The 14,608-nt window shown below is 35.2% G+C and overlaps 1 protein-coding gene across 11 annotated transcripts in view; it reads left to right on the forward strand.

Annotated features, from left to right (window-relative positions):
- KTN1 (kinectin 1) overlaps nucleotides 1-14,608 on the forward strand; it is a 118,771-nt gene that overhangs the window by 69,382 nt on the left and 34,781 nt on the right. For all 11 annotated transcript variants that reach the window (XM_049899264.1, XM_049899260.1, XM_049899269.1 and 8 more), the window contains 11 exons: nucleotides 2,025-2,191; nucleotides 2,581-2,649; nucleotides 4,364-4,398; nucleotides 5,582-5,672; nucleotides 6,039-6,107; nucleotides 6,634-6,671; nucleotides 7,036-7,117; nucleotides 7,642-7,710; nucleotides 12,194-12,228; nucleotides 12,660-12,750; nucleotides 13,445-13,513. In XM_049899264.1, coding sequence (XP_049755221.1) covers nucleotides 2,025-2,191; nucleotides 2,581-2,649; nucleotides 4,364-4,398; nucleotides 5,582-5,672; nucleotides 6,039-6,107; nucleotides 6,634-6,671; nucleotides 7,036-7,117; nucleotides 7,642-7,710; nucleotides 12,194-12,228; nucleotides 12,660-12,750; nucleotides 13,445-13,513 — 815 coding nt within the window. The remainder of the gene's footprint in view (nucleotides 1-2,024; nucleotides 2,192-2,580; nucleotides 2,650-4,363; nucleotides 4,399-5,581; nucleotides 5,673-6,038; nucleotides 6,108-6,633; nucleotides 6,672-7,035; nucleotides 7,118-7,641; nucleotides 7,711-12,193; nucleotides 12,229-12,659; nucleotides 12,751-13,444; nucleotides 13,514-14,608) is intronic.

Genomic DNA, 14,608 nt, shown 5'->3' on the forward strand with positions numbered 1-14,608 from the left:
ACCTTGGGTTCCCTATTACCAGCTTTCCTGTCCCCTCCTGCCTTTAAGTCCTTGGCCCTGGGCTGGTAAGCCCATTTAGTCTCATTTTGTTTTATGAGTCTGTGTAATCTTTGAATGAACGGTGAACCTTAGGAGTGACTTCATTACTGAGCTGAAGGGGTGTCTGGGGGGCCATACTCTTAGGGTTTCTCCAGTCTCTGTCAGGCCAGTAAGTCTGGCCTTTTTTTGTGAGTTAGAATTTTGTTCTACATTTTTTTCCAGCTCTGTCTGGAGAAGAATGAGTAATGCAACATTTTTCTCCAGCTCTGTCTGGAGAAGAATGAGTAGTCAGGCACCATCTGGTTGTACTGGACTCAGCCTGTGGAGGCAGTACTTCTTCCCTCGTGTCTTTAGTTTTCTTCATTGTCCCTTGCTCCCAAAGGGGTGAGACCATTGGAGTATCTTAGATGGCTGCTCACAGGCTTAAGACCCCAGATGTTACTTACCAAAGTAGAGTGTAGAACATTTTCTTTATAAACTGTGTTAGGCCAGTTGAGCTAGATGTTCCCCTAGACCATGGTCCCCACAGCCCTCAGCCCAGTAATTCGGTCCCTCAGGGAGTTTGGTATTTATGGAGCTTCCATGACCTTGCTTTGTACAAGTTGTGCTGACTGCCCCAGTATTGTGCACTGTCTTACCCTTCACCAAAGTTACCATTTATCTGTTGTCTGTTTAGTGTTTTTCCCTCTCTGCCCCTCCCCTCCCTCATAACCATCAAAGATTGTTTCTTTTTGTGTGTAACCCTTTTATGAGTTTTTATAGTAGTGGTCTCATGAAAGTATGTCCTGAAGTACATTTGTTGAAGCTTTGTGTTCTGAAAATACCTTTATCATCCTACCTTTTATACTTGATTGGTAGCTTGACTGGATATAGAGTTCTAGGTTGGAAATAATATCCTCACAGAATTTTGAAGGCATCAATTCAATGTTTTAACTTTTAGTGTTGCTGGTAAGAAATATGATGCTCTCTGTTCTAATCTCAGATATGACCATTACATGTTTAATTTTCATGAGCTCTTTCTTGAGTGCTGTTCTGTTAATTATCATCCTTTTATCATTGTAACATTTTACATTTCTTAGAACACATACACACATTCCTTCATTTATTTCAGATTTGGACTTGTTTATGTTGGGGGGGGTGTTTTCTCATGGCATAACTCACTGTGTTCTAATACATCTTGTATTAATAACACGCTTTTTTCCTCTCCTTTTTGGTTGCTGTTTATGAAAGGATATTTTGAAGCAGAGTGAGGCTTTGAAATCTCAAATTAGGTCAGGTATTTCCATTTCCTGAGCCTTTCCTGATTTCTGGAAAACTTTCCCCATTCCTCTTCTCTGCCAAGTTAATGATTTTTCTGCCGTTCACATTGTCTTCATTTATTGTGATTTGGGATTATATTTATTTTCTGATTATATCAAAGATTGTGTTTCTCATTTTTCTTGTAGTTTTTGGGTTGTTTCTAAGAAGAGAAGCAGACAGAAAAGTTTTTTGTTTTTAAATTTTTATTGCAGACAAAAATTTTACTACTTCATCTTAAATGAGGACGTTTGTTACCCTTCAAATAGATTTCTTTAGCATCTTTCGCCATTCTCTAGGCAAGAGAGTACATGAAATTCACAACGAATTTGCTAAATAACTTATTAAATTTTTTTTTGTAAAATAAAGACTACTGCCAAGAAATTATATAACAGTTTTTAACCATCCATAAACTATTCAGTTAATACATTTATTGAGTATGTACTGTGTATCAAGCCTTGAGCACAGTTCTGAAGTTAGAGAAAAGGCAATCTTTGACTTCACAAAGTTTGCTCTCAGGCAGGTGCTATGATAAAGGTGAGCATAGGCCTTGAGGGGAGCACACAGGAGCAGGAAGCAGGGGAGAGATTCATGGAAAGTTTTCTAGAGGAGATAATGCTTAAACTAAAGATGAGTCAGAGTAGCCAGATGAAGGAAAAGACATTTGTAAAATGTAATGTTTGTTACAGATTTACAGAGTAAATTTGTGGCCAAAGAAAATGAAGTACAGAGCCTGCACAGTAAGCTTACAGATACCTTGGTATCAAAACAGCAGTTGGAGCAAAGACTAATGCAATTAATGGAATCGGAGCAAAAAAGGGTGAACAAAGAAGAATCTTTACAAATGCAAGTTCAGGTATCTGTTTTTCTCTTTTAAAAAAATAAAGAGGCAGTGATTGGATGCCTGTGTGTAGAAAAGATAGTATATCTACCTTACCTAATTCTAAAGTGGTGAAGAATAATTATACCTTAACCTTTGAGCAGTTCTCAAGACGTGAGAATTGTCACAATATGGTATGTTTGAAGATGTAATTACCTACTGTCTTGTGCTTCTTGTATTAGATTAGAAACAGCACAAGACATTCTTAACTTCTACCTTGAAATTAACTCAGAATAAAATGTGTGGTCATTGTTTAAAATAATGCCTTTCTAAAGATATGCTAGTAACTCACTGTGTTCTAATACATTGTATATTTATTAATAGCACACTGTTTTCCTCTCCTTTTTGGTTGCTATTTATGAAAGGATATTTTGGAGCAGAATGAAGCTTTGAAAGCTCAAATTCAGCAATTCCATTCTCAGATAGCAGCCCAGGTAATGGTATTTTCTTATTGCTTAGCATTAACAATAGCTTCCTAACCATTTGAACAAACATCTGAACGCAAAGCACTGGACTGGCAGCTGGGAGACTAGTCCAGTGAATCAACAGTGATTCCAAGTGCTAAACACTCAGTTTATTATGTACAGTGCTAATTACATCAAGAAAGAAATCCAAATATGACCAGTTGGTAAGTGGATTAGAGAGGTTTTACCATGGGGGAAAAAAATGTCCACAGTCCTGTCACATAATGGGAGGAATTGGCCAAACAGTGTTTAGAATATTGGTTTCTAGATGCTGACTAACCCATTGCTGTCGAGTTGATGTCGACTCATAGTGACTCTATAGGACAGAGTAGAACTGCCCCATACGGTTTCCAAGGACAAACTGGTGGATTCAAACTGCTGACATCTTTTTGGTTAGCAGCTGTAGCTCTTAACCACTATGCCACCAAGGTCTCCAGATGTTTCGACTAGCCGTGGGGAAAACCTTACATACCCTGGGGGGATAGCAGTTAGTTAACCATAGCTTTCAGATTGTGTTTGAAAAAGGGATTAATTTAAAATTTATGCTTCAGTTTAGTGAATGAGAAATATTCCAGAGTTTTGCAGGTGGTTATTATTAGACCTGTAAATCATTAGCAACATTGTTTTGTAATATTTTATATATATTTTGGAATATAAATAATAAGAAAAAGATAAAAACCTCAGGTACTTATTGCCATAATATACCAAGAAAACAAACCAAACCCAGTGGTGTTGAGTCGATTCCAACTCATAGCGACCCTAGAGGACAGAGTAGAACTGCCCCATAGAGTTTCCAAGGAGTGCCTGGCAGACTCGAACTGCCAGCCTTTGGTTAGCAGCCGTAGCATTTAACCACTATGCCACCAGGGTTTCCTGCCATAATATAAGTACTGTGAATTTCAATTTCAGTTCTTCAGTGTTAAAAATCTAGAAATTATGGCAGTGTTGGGTTAAACTAGAAATCTGACTTCTCTGTGTAGAAAGTGGTTTTAACATTAAAAAACTTGTTTTTAAGGTTCAGGCAAGTTCAAACTCCCAAAGCTTTGAGTGTGCAAACTCCCTTCCGCCCCTTAATTGCTTTCTTTGTAGAAACTTTAGTCTAAAATTAGTTGGGAAAGAATTATTTAATATAGGGAAAGGTGAGTGGGTGAGTGTGTCTATGTGTAAATGATTGATTTAGATTGGATTGAAATCTTAAATTATCAACTGAGAGATAACTTTGGAAAATGTATCTAAAATTAAATACTAAAAGAATGTCATAAGTAAGTACCTCTTAAAAAGTAAAGATGAATGTGGGTATTACCAAACAACTGTTATCTTAACCATGAAGTGGATTATATTATTACTGAAAGTTGTTTGCAGAGGAAAAGAAGTGCAGGGATGAAAAATGAACTTTATGGCTGTTTTTCCTATTTGTCGCTTGTCTGTTATATAGTTTCAAGGTCTATCAAGTTGTATTTGAAATGTCTTGTGATATGTAGCTCTCTCATACTGGCTGTTGGTGATCAAACTTACTTTCAGTATAATAGCTACTATTTATTGAATACTCACCATGTGCCAGATACTGCTTAACCACTCTATATACCTTAATTTCTCTTAATTTTTAACTGTTGTGATGATTATTGTACAACTTTTAAACTTCATCTCAAATGCTTTTATGTTGATAACTGTTTTTCTTCCTTAGACCTCCGCTTCAGTTCTAGAAGAATTACATAAAGTGTAAGCCTGCCTTTCCACATTTGTTATAATCGCTTAGTCACAACTAATTGCTTAGTTATCCGCTAGGTCACTTATGATTAACTTTATTCTCTGACTTCCTCAGAAAGTACTCTGAACTAGACTTGTAGCAACTTTTGCTCTTTTTCTCTCAGTGATTTGGGTATGTAAACATTAGACATTCTGTGTTTTTATATCATCTTAAAAAGAGGTGGGCAAACTTCCTTTCATTTGGGATTTAGCAATTATATGGAAGAAATAATTGTGATTTGAGAGTAGTGGAAATAAGTTTTTATGTCTAATAAGTAGTTGCAGCTTCTCTGTACCTAGCTATATGGTGGTATACCCAAAACAAAGTTGTGCATTTTTTTGTGTTGTGTAATTTTGTATAGATAATGGAGCACTCAAGTTCCTAAGACCTGAAATCTGGTTTTGACATTGCTAGCCCCACGAGCTTAAACAAATTACAGGCAGTCCCCAACTTATGACAGGGTTCTGTTCCGACGACTCCGTCATAAGTAGGTTCTGACACAAACCAAATACCCTTTTTAAAAAAAATTTTAATCACCTGCTATATGGCAGTGTTTTGAACAGTAAGTCATAACGTTGAACATCTGCAAGTGAACATCTGAGAATGATAACATCAAATTACATGCTGCAACATTGTGTGTAGTACATATGACTAAATTTTAAGATGTACCCCCCCCCAAAAAAAACAGAAAACCCAAAACAGATGATCTTAAGTGCAGTTTGTTGTAACTTGAATATGTCGTAAGTCAGGGACTACCCGTACTTAACCTCTGTAACTTCGAGTTTTAAAATAGGGATATGTATTTTAAGGAGTTGTGGTAACGCGTATGTCAGTTATTAATAAACAAAGTGCTATAGGAGTGGAAGGTACAGCCTTGAGAGACTAAGTAAACAGCAAAAAACCCAAACTTGTTGCCATAGAGTTGATTCTGACTTACAGTAACCCTGTAGGACAGAGTAGAACTGCCTGATAGGGTTTCCAAGCAGCGGCTGGTGAATTTGAACTGCTGAACTTTTGTTTAGCAGCCTTAGCGCTTAACCACTGCGCCACCAGGGCTCCTACCTAAGTAAAGATGACCCTGTTTAAAGCTTTTAATCCTTTGATTTTTGACTTGATTTCTAAATGTTTATTGAACGAAACTATTTCTTGTTAAAGGATTGCAGAAAAGGATAAGCAGATAAAACAGACTGAAGACTCTTTAGCAAATGAGCATGATCATTTAACAAGCAAAGAGGAGGAACTTAAGGTATGGTTATTCTGATAAATGGCAAAAATATTTTGCAGGACTGAAAATTTTGTAATCAGTATGACAATGAAGAATGGAAAATACTCTAAAACTTACCTGAAATTGTCTTATATCTTTTCTAGAATACAAAATCCTTGTTAGCCCTGTAAGAAGAAAAGTTTACAGAGCTTTTCTTACATGATCTAAATCACAGTAATTTGATGGAGAAATATGTTAAATAACAGGAATCAATGGTTTCTTTCTAATTTAACTAAGAAATTGTAATTTGAGATCTTTGCTTAAATCTTAGGTTAGAAGGAATACTTTGCAATCTTCAAAGGCAATTGTACTAAATATTTCTAATACTATTTTTTCTTCTTCTGCCAGAGTGTGCAGAATGTGAATTCTTTCTTAAAAGCTGAAGTGCAAAAATTACAGGCCCTGACGAATGAACAGGTAGGTTTTTATTGCCTTTGAGCATTTACTTCAGAATTTCAATTTGCATATACTTATTTCTAATCAATTTTATTATGATCACTAATTTTATTAATGTAGATGGTAAATATAATGGTTACTTGTGTTTTCTGCATAGCGTGTTGTTGCAAGCGTGTTCTGTTTGACCATGTCTCTCAACCCACCAAGATGTTAAAATTCCATGTTGAAATTAGATGTTCAGTCCGGTGAATTGATTGCCCCTGGAGTACTGAAGGGGTCAGTTAGAACAATCCTGATGTGACTTGTTTTAGCTTTATGTTATTTAATCCAAAAAGGTTATAACTTTTATTAGGGTAAAAGTTGATTAGTGACAAATAAAAAACATGAGACAGCAAAAAGTATTAACAGAAAAATACATTATTGCTATAACTTTATATTTACTGCAAATGTATGAAAATACAACTTTTTAGTTTATAAAGATAAATGAAAGGATAAGTTTGAGTGCTTCCTGAGAAATGATGTAATTTTCATCTGATTCCAAATACAGGCTGCTGCTGCACATGAACTGGAGAAGATACAAAAAAGGTGATTACAGTGCTACACATAGTGCCATTCATAGGATTTATGTTCAAGTGTAATTGTTACCCACTAGTCTGTCATTTTGTTGTACTCTGGTGGCTTCTGTGTTGCTGTGATGTTGGAAGCTTTGCCACCGATATTTCAAATACCATACTTAAGACAGACTAGGAAGAAGGATGTGGTGATCTACTTCTGAAAAAAATTGGCCAGTGAGCCTTGTGGATAGCAGCGGAACGTTGTCTGATACAGTGCTGGAAGATGAGCCGCTCAACAATGGGCTCAAACATAGCAACAATTGTGAGGACAGTTGTATGCATAATTGGTGTAAACTTTGTAGATGTATTTTGATTGTTGGTGTTCTTTCATATAGTATTCATCTTAAGGATGATAAAATAAGATTGCTTGAAGAGCAGCTACAGTGTGAAATTTCAAACAAAATGGAAGAATTTAAGGTATGTGATTAAACTTGTATACTTATTTTGATGTGCGATAGCCTTCTTAAAAAAACCTTGTATAATTTTCTGCTCAAGTGAATTTAGATATACTACTTTTTTTATGAAATCATTCTGAAACAGTGCTACTAAAGCTTATTTGGGGGCTTATACAAACAATGAATTTTATTGTAGACTTTGCCTAGATTACCTTAACCTGTTCTTTTAATAGACTTTTGAAATTTATTTTATCCCAACTTCACTCTGCATTTTTCAGTTTGTATTTGTGACGGTTGTGTCTGCCTCCCTTGTTGCTGCAGTGCAAATCTCTGGTTCTGTATTATAAAGTGTTAACAATCGTAAGAGTGCATTTCTGCAGGCAATAAGATTTGCGTTCTTATGTCAGTATATCATTCACCTGAGTATATATGAGTACTTTATGAGTACTTAAAGCAAAAATGGGTTTGATTTAAAAAAAAAAAATTTAATTAGTGCTTTTTAGCCTTTTTTATTATAAAATGGTAAGCTGAGATTCTTTCTTCCAGATTTTGAATGACCAAAACAAATCATTGAAATTAGAAGTTCAGAAGCTACAAACTCTTGTTTCTGAACAGGTAAGGTTTTCATGAATTATGGGGTAGAAATAGCCAATATATAATAAGGAATAATAAAAACGATAAAAGAAAAAGAATGCATGTGTCTGCTAAAGGAGGTCTATGACTTACAATAACTAACATCTCTTCTAAAAAAGTATGTTCCAAAAACTTAAAACAGTATTAAAGAAACATGCAGCTTCTGTTCTAATGTGTCATCTAGTATCAAGAATTTTTATACTTCTAAAAACTGGAATTTGAGGAGTTATATAGGAGAATAGTATGAAGGAAACACTGAGGAATAGCCAGAGAATAGACACCACCTAGGTTCTAGTATATGGAACCATGCCCAGTCAGGCTGCTATAGTTTTGATGGGTTGGTATAAATACAGACAGAAGGGTGATGCGGGTAGGAGGCTCAGATGAGATGGAAAAAATAAATACTCTGAGAAAGAGAAATTAAGGTTTAGATGTCTGCAATATGCAAAGATCAAGCCAAGCGTTTTACCTAAGGTTCATTTTTAAATCTAACAACCCTGTGATCTAAGTATAATCTACATGTGAAAGAGAGGTCTCTGAAACATCAAGCAGTTTTGACCGGCATCACTCTGCTTTTAAGTACTGGTATAGGTTTCAACCCCATTCTGTTTTTTAAGACATCATGCTACCTTAACAGGAAAAGGTAAGTCTACAAAAGTCTAAGCAAGTACTTCTGTCCTGAGAGCAAAATGTATCAAAATAGTTCGAATATATTCTTTCTATGCATCCTATTACATTTTTTTTTGTGGGGGGGGCGGGAGTTGCTTATGAATATATTAGCATTAGCTTCATGTCAGGGAAGAAAAATTATATACTTCACAATTTATATTTTTTCATTGTGTTAATTCTTCCCTGAAAAAACAGAAGGTAGTTTTTGTGTGTTGGTTACCGGAGATTTTAAAATGTACTTCTATTTCATTAAATAAAGTTTTAAACTTCCTAAAATTAACTTCATGGTGTTAAATGCCTTGGAACTTCTGAATCTGTCCTAGAATTCCAGTATTAATAGTTCTGGTAACTCTTGCGTAGGTTTAAACAGAAAACCTCAATCTAAAAAATCAATCATTTAACTTCTGTTCTTTACTAAAAATGGTCTTCCCCATCAATAGACATCAGTAAGCTTGTCAATTTAACATTTTCTGTGGCAGTTCTTAGAGCATCATATTATATCCTAATATCTAATATGAAATTTCCTATCACGTATCAGAGTTAATATTTAAAAAATTAAATATTAAAAAAATGCTGTGTTATCAAGTCAGGGTTTTATCTACTGTAATGTTTCTGTGTATTTTAGATAGTCCAGTAAAGTAACAATTTTCAGCATATGATGGAATTTTGTTAAGAAAAAAGTTAATACGTTTTACAGAACAAAATTTCATAGGTGATTTATTCAAGAGAATAATTTTGTAAAAGGGGAAGGCCATTATTTTGTAATACCGATTTAAGATCTGCCATTGGATGATTCTTAGAATTTTCTTCTGGTTCTGAAAGCCCCCCTTTTTTTAATTGTCCGGAAAGCATCTGACTCAGGTTACGTGTTTTTGGCTATAGTTGTTACTTATTTCTTTCATCTTGACAGACCAAAGAACCATATCTTTGGCTTTTCTTTGGTCATTTTTATTGTTATTGTAGTGAAAGAAGAAGTAAAGATTAGTGTAATTTTAATTTCTTTCATTTCTGCTTTTCTTTAACCCCTTCCTACCCAGCAGTCAGAATTCCAAGTGACAGTTGAGAGATGAACAGTTTAGTTATGTAAAACATTCAGTCCTTTGCCCCATGGATTTTTGTTTTTACCCTGGAGGGAAAGATTGAGCTTATTGAAGCAGAAACCAGTAATGGTGCCAAGTTGTTGTTTCTTCAGGTGTAGGAAGCAGAAAACCGATAGATATCAGGTAAGGCAACCTGCTTATGCACTAAAGAAGGGAAGGCTCCGTTTGGATGTAGGCTGTGAATGGTCAGATAAAGCAAATGAATCAATTACCAAGATCTCAGTTGCTCAGAATAAAGTAAAACTTTTTTTTTTTTTTTTTGGTAGGGGAGGGATTCTGAGGTGTTCTACTTTTTTGAGCATCCTGACTTTTGTCAAAGGAGTAGCATTATTTTTCTTACTCCAGTAGATTTTTAAGGTTCAGTGGTCAAGACGATTAAGTTGAAAACTTCAAGAATAGGAAGTTTCTTCTCTTTGCCCTGCTGTCTGATTATATTGCAGAAGAATTGATTGTATAATATGTATAAGACGTAGCTTTGAAAATCACCCAGAAAGGAAACGAGGATTGGACATTTTAGACCAATTAAAATGTAAGGTAAAGTAAAAATGTTAAGTAGTTGTTAAAGCTGGGTCAGTTTTGTGCACCTGAATATTCAATGAGGTGATGACGAAAAAGTACTTGTTTAAACTGTAAGCTTGCTAAAGGAAATTCAGTTCATCAGATATTTATTGAGTATATGCAGGCACATGCTGAGGCTACAGAGATGAATGAAACTTGGTTCCTGCCCTCTGGAATAAGGTTTAGTGTGGAGAGATGTAAAATAGAAAAGTGTGATGAATAAAATTCTCAAACTGTGTATTTAGGTCTAGAGGAAGAGATCATGAATTCTATCTGAAAGAGTGTGAGGGTGGAGAGAAACCACAGAGAAGGACAACTAAGCTAGATTTTGAAAAATGACCATGAATTTGTCAGTTAAGGGGAGTACAGTCGTCAAAGTCATGGCAGTGTGTAGCAAAATTGTCATATTCAGAGAATTAGCATTAGTATGATATTGGACAACTACAAAATATGGGGCATGGGATAGAGGAAGATTTGGTAGGGCCTAATCATGAACTTGGAAACCCTAGTGGCATCATAGTGGTTAAGTGCTACGGCTGCTAACCAAAGGGTCGGCAGTTCGAATCTGCCAGGTGCTCCTTGGAAACTCTGCGGGGCAGTTCTGCTCTGTTCTGTAGGATAGCTATGAGTCGGAATCGACTTAATGGCCCTGGGTTTTTTCGGGTTAAGCGTGAGCTTTCCCTTATAGGGTTGCTATGAGTTGGAATCGACTTGACGGCAGCGGGTTTGGTTTTTTGGTTGGTTTAATCATGAGCTCAGGGAGCCCTGGTAGCGCAGTGATTAAGCACGCAGCTCCTAACCAAAAGGTCAGTGGTTCGAACCCACCAGCCGCTCCGTAGGAGAAAGATGTGTGGCAGTCTGATTCCGTAAAGATTACAGCCTTGGAAACCCTGTGGGGCAGTTCTCCTCTGTCCTGTAGGGTCACTATGAGTCAGAATCGACTTGAAGCAATGGGATTAATCATGAACTTGATCAAGCATATGGGTGAACTTTCAACTGAAGGGTTTTACAAGGGGGAATGAGTGTTTAGCATTTTAGGAAGGTCACTCCGGCAATGAATTGTTTTGAGTTTATGTGGGGAAAAGCCGGTAGGACTAAAGGTATAATACAGCTTTGGAGAAGATAACTTGGATAGAATAGTGTTAAGTCTTTCTATTAGGTGGCATTCATAGAAAGTAAAAATGAACAAAACATTGTGATGGAAAATTTAGAACTTTTCCCACAATTTGTCACAATTTTCCATTTTATGCAAATAACGGGTACCTTCTATGTTTGTTTGCCAACTGATCCCACCCCCTGAAAGATACCACCGCCCCCCCAGGTGTTTTCATAAGTGGATCTGTGTCAGTTTTTTTACATGTTACTGTGAAAAAATTAGCATGCTTACAAAAATACCTCATTGGCGGGGGTTGGCAAATAAAGTGGAAGGCATGCATTATTTGTGTAAAATATGGTATAAACCTGATTTAATGTTGTTTTGATAGCTCCTGTCTCCCTTCTGATAGTAAGGAATTTTTTTTCCCCGTTTGGAAAGTTCTTTCTGTGCCCGTGATAAAACAATGCTTGTGAACTAGAGGCAGGGAGAAGAATTAGGGTATTGTGATATGAGTAATGAGTACAAATAAAGCTTAAACTTACACACTGAAGAGAAGTTAATTTTAGAAATATATAAGAAGTGGAATCAGAGGACTTGTGTTTGGTACTAGAAAATCACTATAATCAAATTGGAAAAATTTAAGAGATTAGCAAAATTAGGAGAGAGTGTTGAATTTTTTTTGTATTTGAAGAATTGAATTAATGTAAAAGAAGTAGGGCAAGTTCTCTCTTATCCTTAAGATTTTCTTTGATAGTAATTTAAAAAATTACCCATAGGACAGTAATTGATTTTGCTAGCTCATTTTATAGTTCATCTCTTTCTGTGTCTTGTGTAGATGGTCCTCTTCTGTCTTCTTGTTTTTCGTGAAGTGAACAATTCTGTAATTATTAGCAGTCTTCAAATATAGACCATCTTCCTCAAATTTGCATCTAATTAAAACCTTAAACAATTTTCATGGAATATTATTTCTAAAATAGGTTTACCTTATGAAAACTGGATAAAAGTAAACTTTTTTGGTGATTTTTTTTTTTTTTTTTTTTAGCCTAATAAAGATGTTGTGGAACAAATGGAAAAATGGTAAGAGTTAAAATTTTCCGTTTATATTTTAATGACTCATTTCTACCAAATTTGAGATCATGGAATAATTAACTACATTAATCTAGATTCTTAAAATTCACTTTGTACTTCGTATTGGAAGAGAGTAGTATGCTATTGATTCATTTGAGATTATGTTATAGTTCGTAGGTGCCATGTGTAGCAGTGATTTATGTGTTGAGGCTTACATATAGACATGCATTGGTTCAGCACGTACTGCATATTAACGAAGAGGATATACCCCTACACTGTGATCAAAGACCCTGAAGAACTTTTCTAGAATCAAAAGTTTATTAGGAATGATGGACAAAGGAGTTGACTCCAATAAAATATTTAAGAATTTAAGAATATTTAAGAGTTTAAAATATTGTCTTGAAAAATAGTTGATAAATGTTTTAAATTTATCATTTCAGCATTCAAGAAAAAGATGAGAAGTTAAAGACTGTAGAAGCATTACTTGAAACTGGACTTATTCAGGTGGCTACTAAAGAGGATGAATTAAAGGTAAGGCATTTTGTAGATTTATTTTCCTTGTGGATAATTTAGTGAGCATAAAGGGGGTTGGTTGTAACTTGTATAAGGGATTTCCCATAGCTTTTAAACTTGATATTAATTACGTATATTTTATAAATTTATATAACATCTTTTTTTACTGAATTTAAGGTTTTATTTGAAATACAGAAATGCATAGTTGATTGTAGCATCTACTGCCTTAAAGAGGCTGATATTACTGTTACACTTTGTAATATATGCTTCTCCACCGCCACCTGTGCTGCAGTGATAACCAGCAGACTTCATAAGAAGTTCAGGAAACGATTTTAGAGGCCAGAAGAAAGGAAGTACTGTAGTTCTATTTTGATTACCATTAGTCTTAACTTGGTTAAGATAGGCTAGAAGAAATAAGTTAAAAGAGGTATTTGGATATAGGAAGGAAAATGGCTTAATTGACAGTAGTATAGACTTTATCTTTTTGAGATTGTGGGAGATATTAGAGATACTTATAGGGATAATTGAATTAAAAATCCATTTGGCTGGCAATAGAAGTTATTGACTTGTAGACATATAAAGAAGTCAGATTTCTGAGTCTTCCAGAGGAAAAGAAGCAAAAAAAAAAAAAAGTTACTATATTTTGAGAAGCTAGCTGTTGTTCCTTCAAGAAAAAACAGAAGTATTTTGTGCTTATGTTTCTTTGAAAAAGGCATTAAGAACAGAGAACTCATCTCTGACAAAGGAAGTTCAAGACTTAAAGGCTAAGCAAAATGATCAGGTAATGTATACAGTAGATCCTACAACCAGTCTCTTTTTGTAATAAACAATGAGAAACCTATTACATACAAACATACCAAGCCTGTTAATCACCAGATTCCAAGGTGGAATTTGTCAATTACAGTTTTAATCTGTGAATGATTAGTGACTTCAATATTAGTAATAAGGCTACAATTTACTGAATGTTGACTGTACGCCAGGCATGATGTAGAGTACTCTAAATACATTGTCATCCTTACTACGGCTATACAGTCAGTCTCCCCGGGTTACGGGTGTCTGATTTAGGGACAACTCGTACTTAAGAATGGATTGCCATAAAGTTTATTATGTTAAAAATTTGAGTTAAAAACATACAGTGGTTCACAATAAGGAAAGCATGGACTACTTTGTGACGCTCATGAAAACATTGTGCAGTTTAGAAGTGTTCTTTAAGTGTTTTATATGCATGGAAAGGTAAAACATATACTATATACTAAGAAACATTTGGCTCACTGACTCTTAATAAGAACCATACGTACCTGTTCCAACTTACATACAAATTTGATTTAAAAACAAGATTCAGGAATGGATCTCGTTTTTAACACTGGCACTGCCTGTAAAAAGGTTTTGAGTGTTTAAATCTAAGACTATAAACCAAAACCAAACCTGTTGCTGTTGAGTTGATTCCGACTCATAGCATCCCTATAGGACAGAGTAGAACTGCCCCATAGGGTTTCCAAGGAGCGCGTGGTAGATTCGAACTGCCGACCTTTTGGTTAGTAGTCATAGCTCTTAACCACTATGCGACCACAGTTTCCGTAAGACTACTAAATAAAAATAAAAACCAAACGTGTTGCCGTGGAGTTGATTCCGACTCATAACGACCCTGTAAGTAATAGTAAAAGAAGCTACCTGAAATTAGGCAATTTTCTAGTTTTCTTTTCTCTTTTACCTGGTTGAAAGTACTAACTCAATATATCTAATGGTTTTTCATTTGGCCTACACTTAATACAAGTAACCTTAAAACTGCTTGCTTTCAGAATGCTATTTTCATCATTATGGCTTTAAAATATCTAGAAAGAGTTAATTCACAGGTTTATTTTTCCCATTTGGATTT

Source organism: Elephas maximus, chromosome 10 (assembly GCF_024166365.1).
Source record: "Elephas maximus indicus isolate mEleMax1 chromosome 10, mEleMax1 primary haplotype, whole genome shotgun sequence".
NCBI lineage: Eukaryota > Metazoa > Chordata > Mammalia > Proboscidea > Elephantidae > Elephas > Elephas maximus.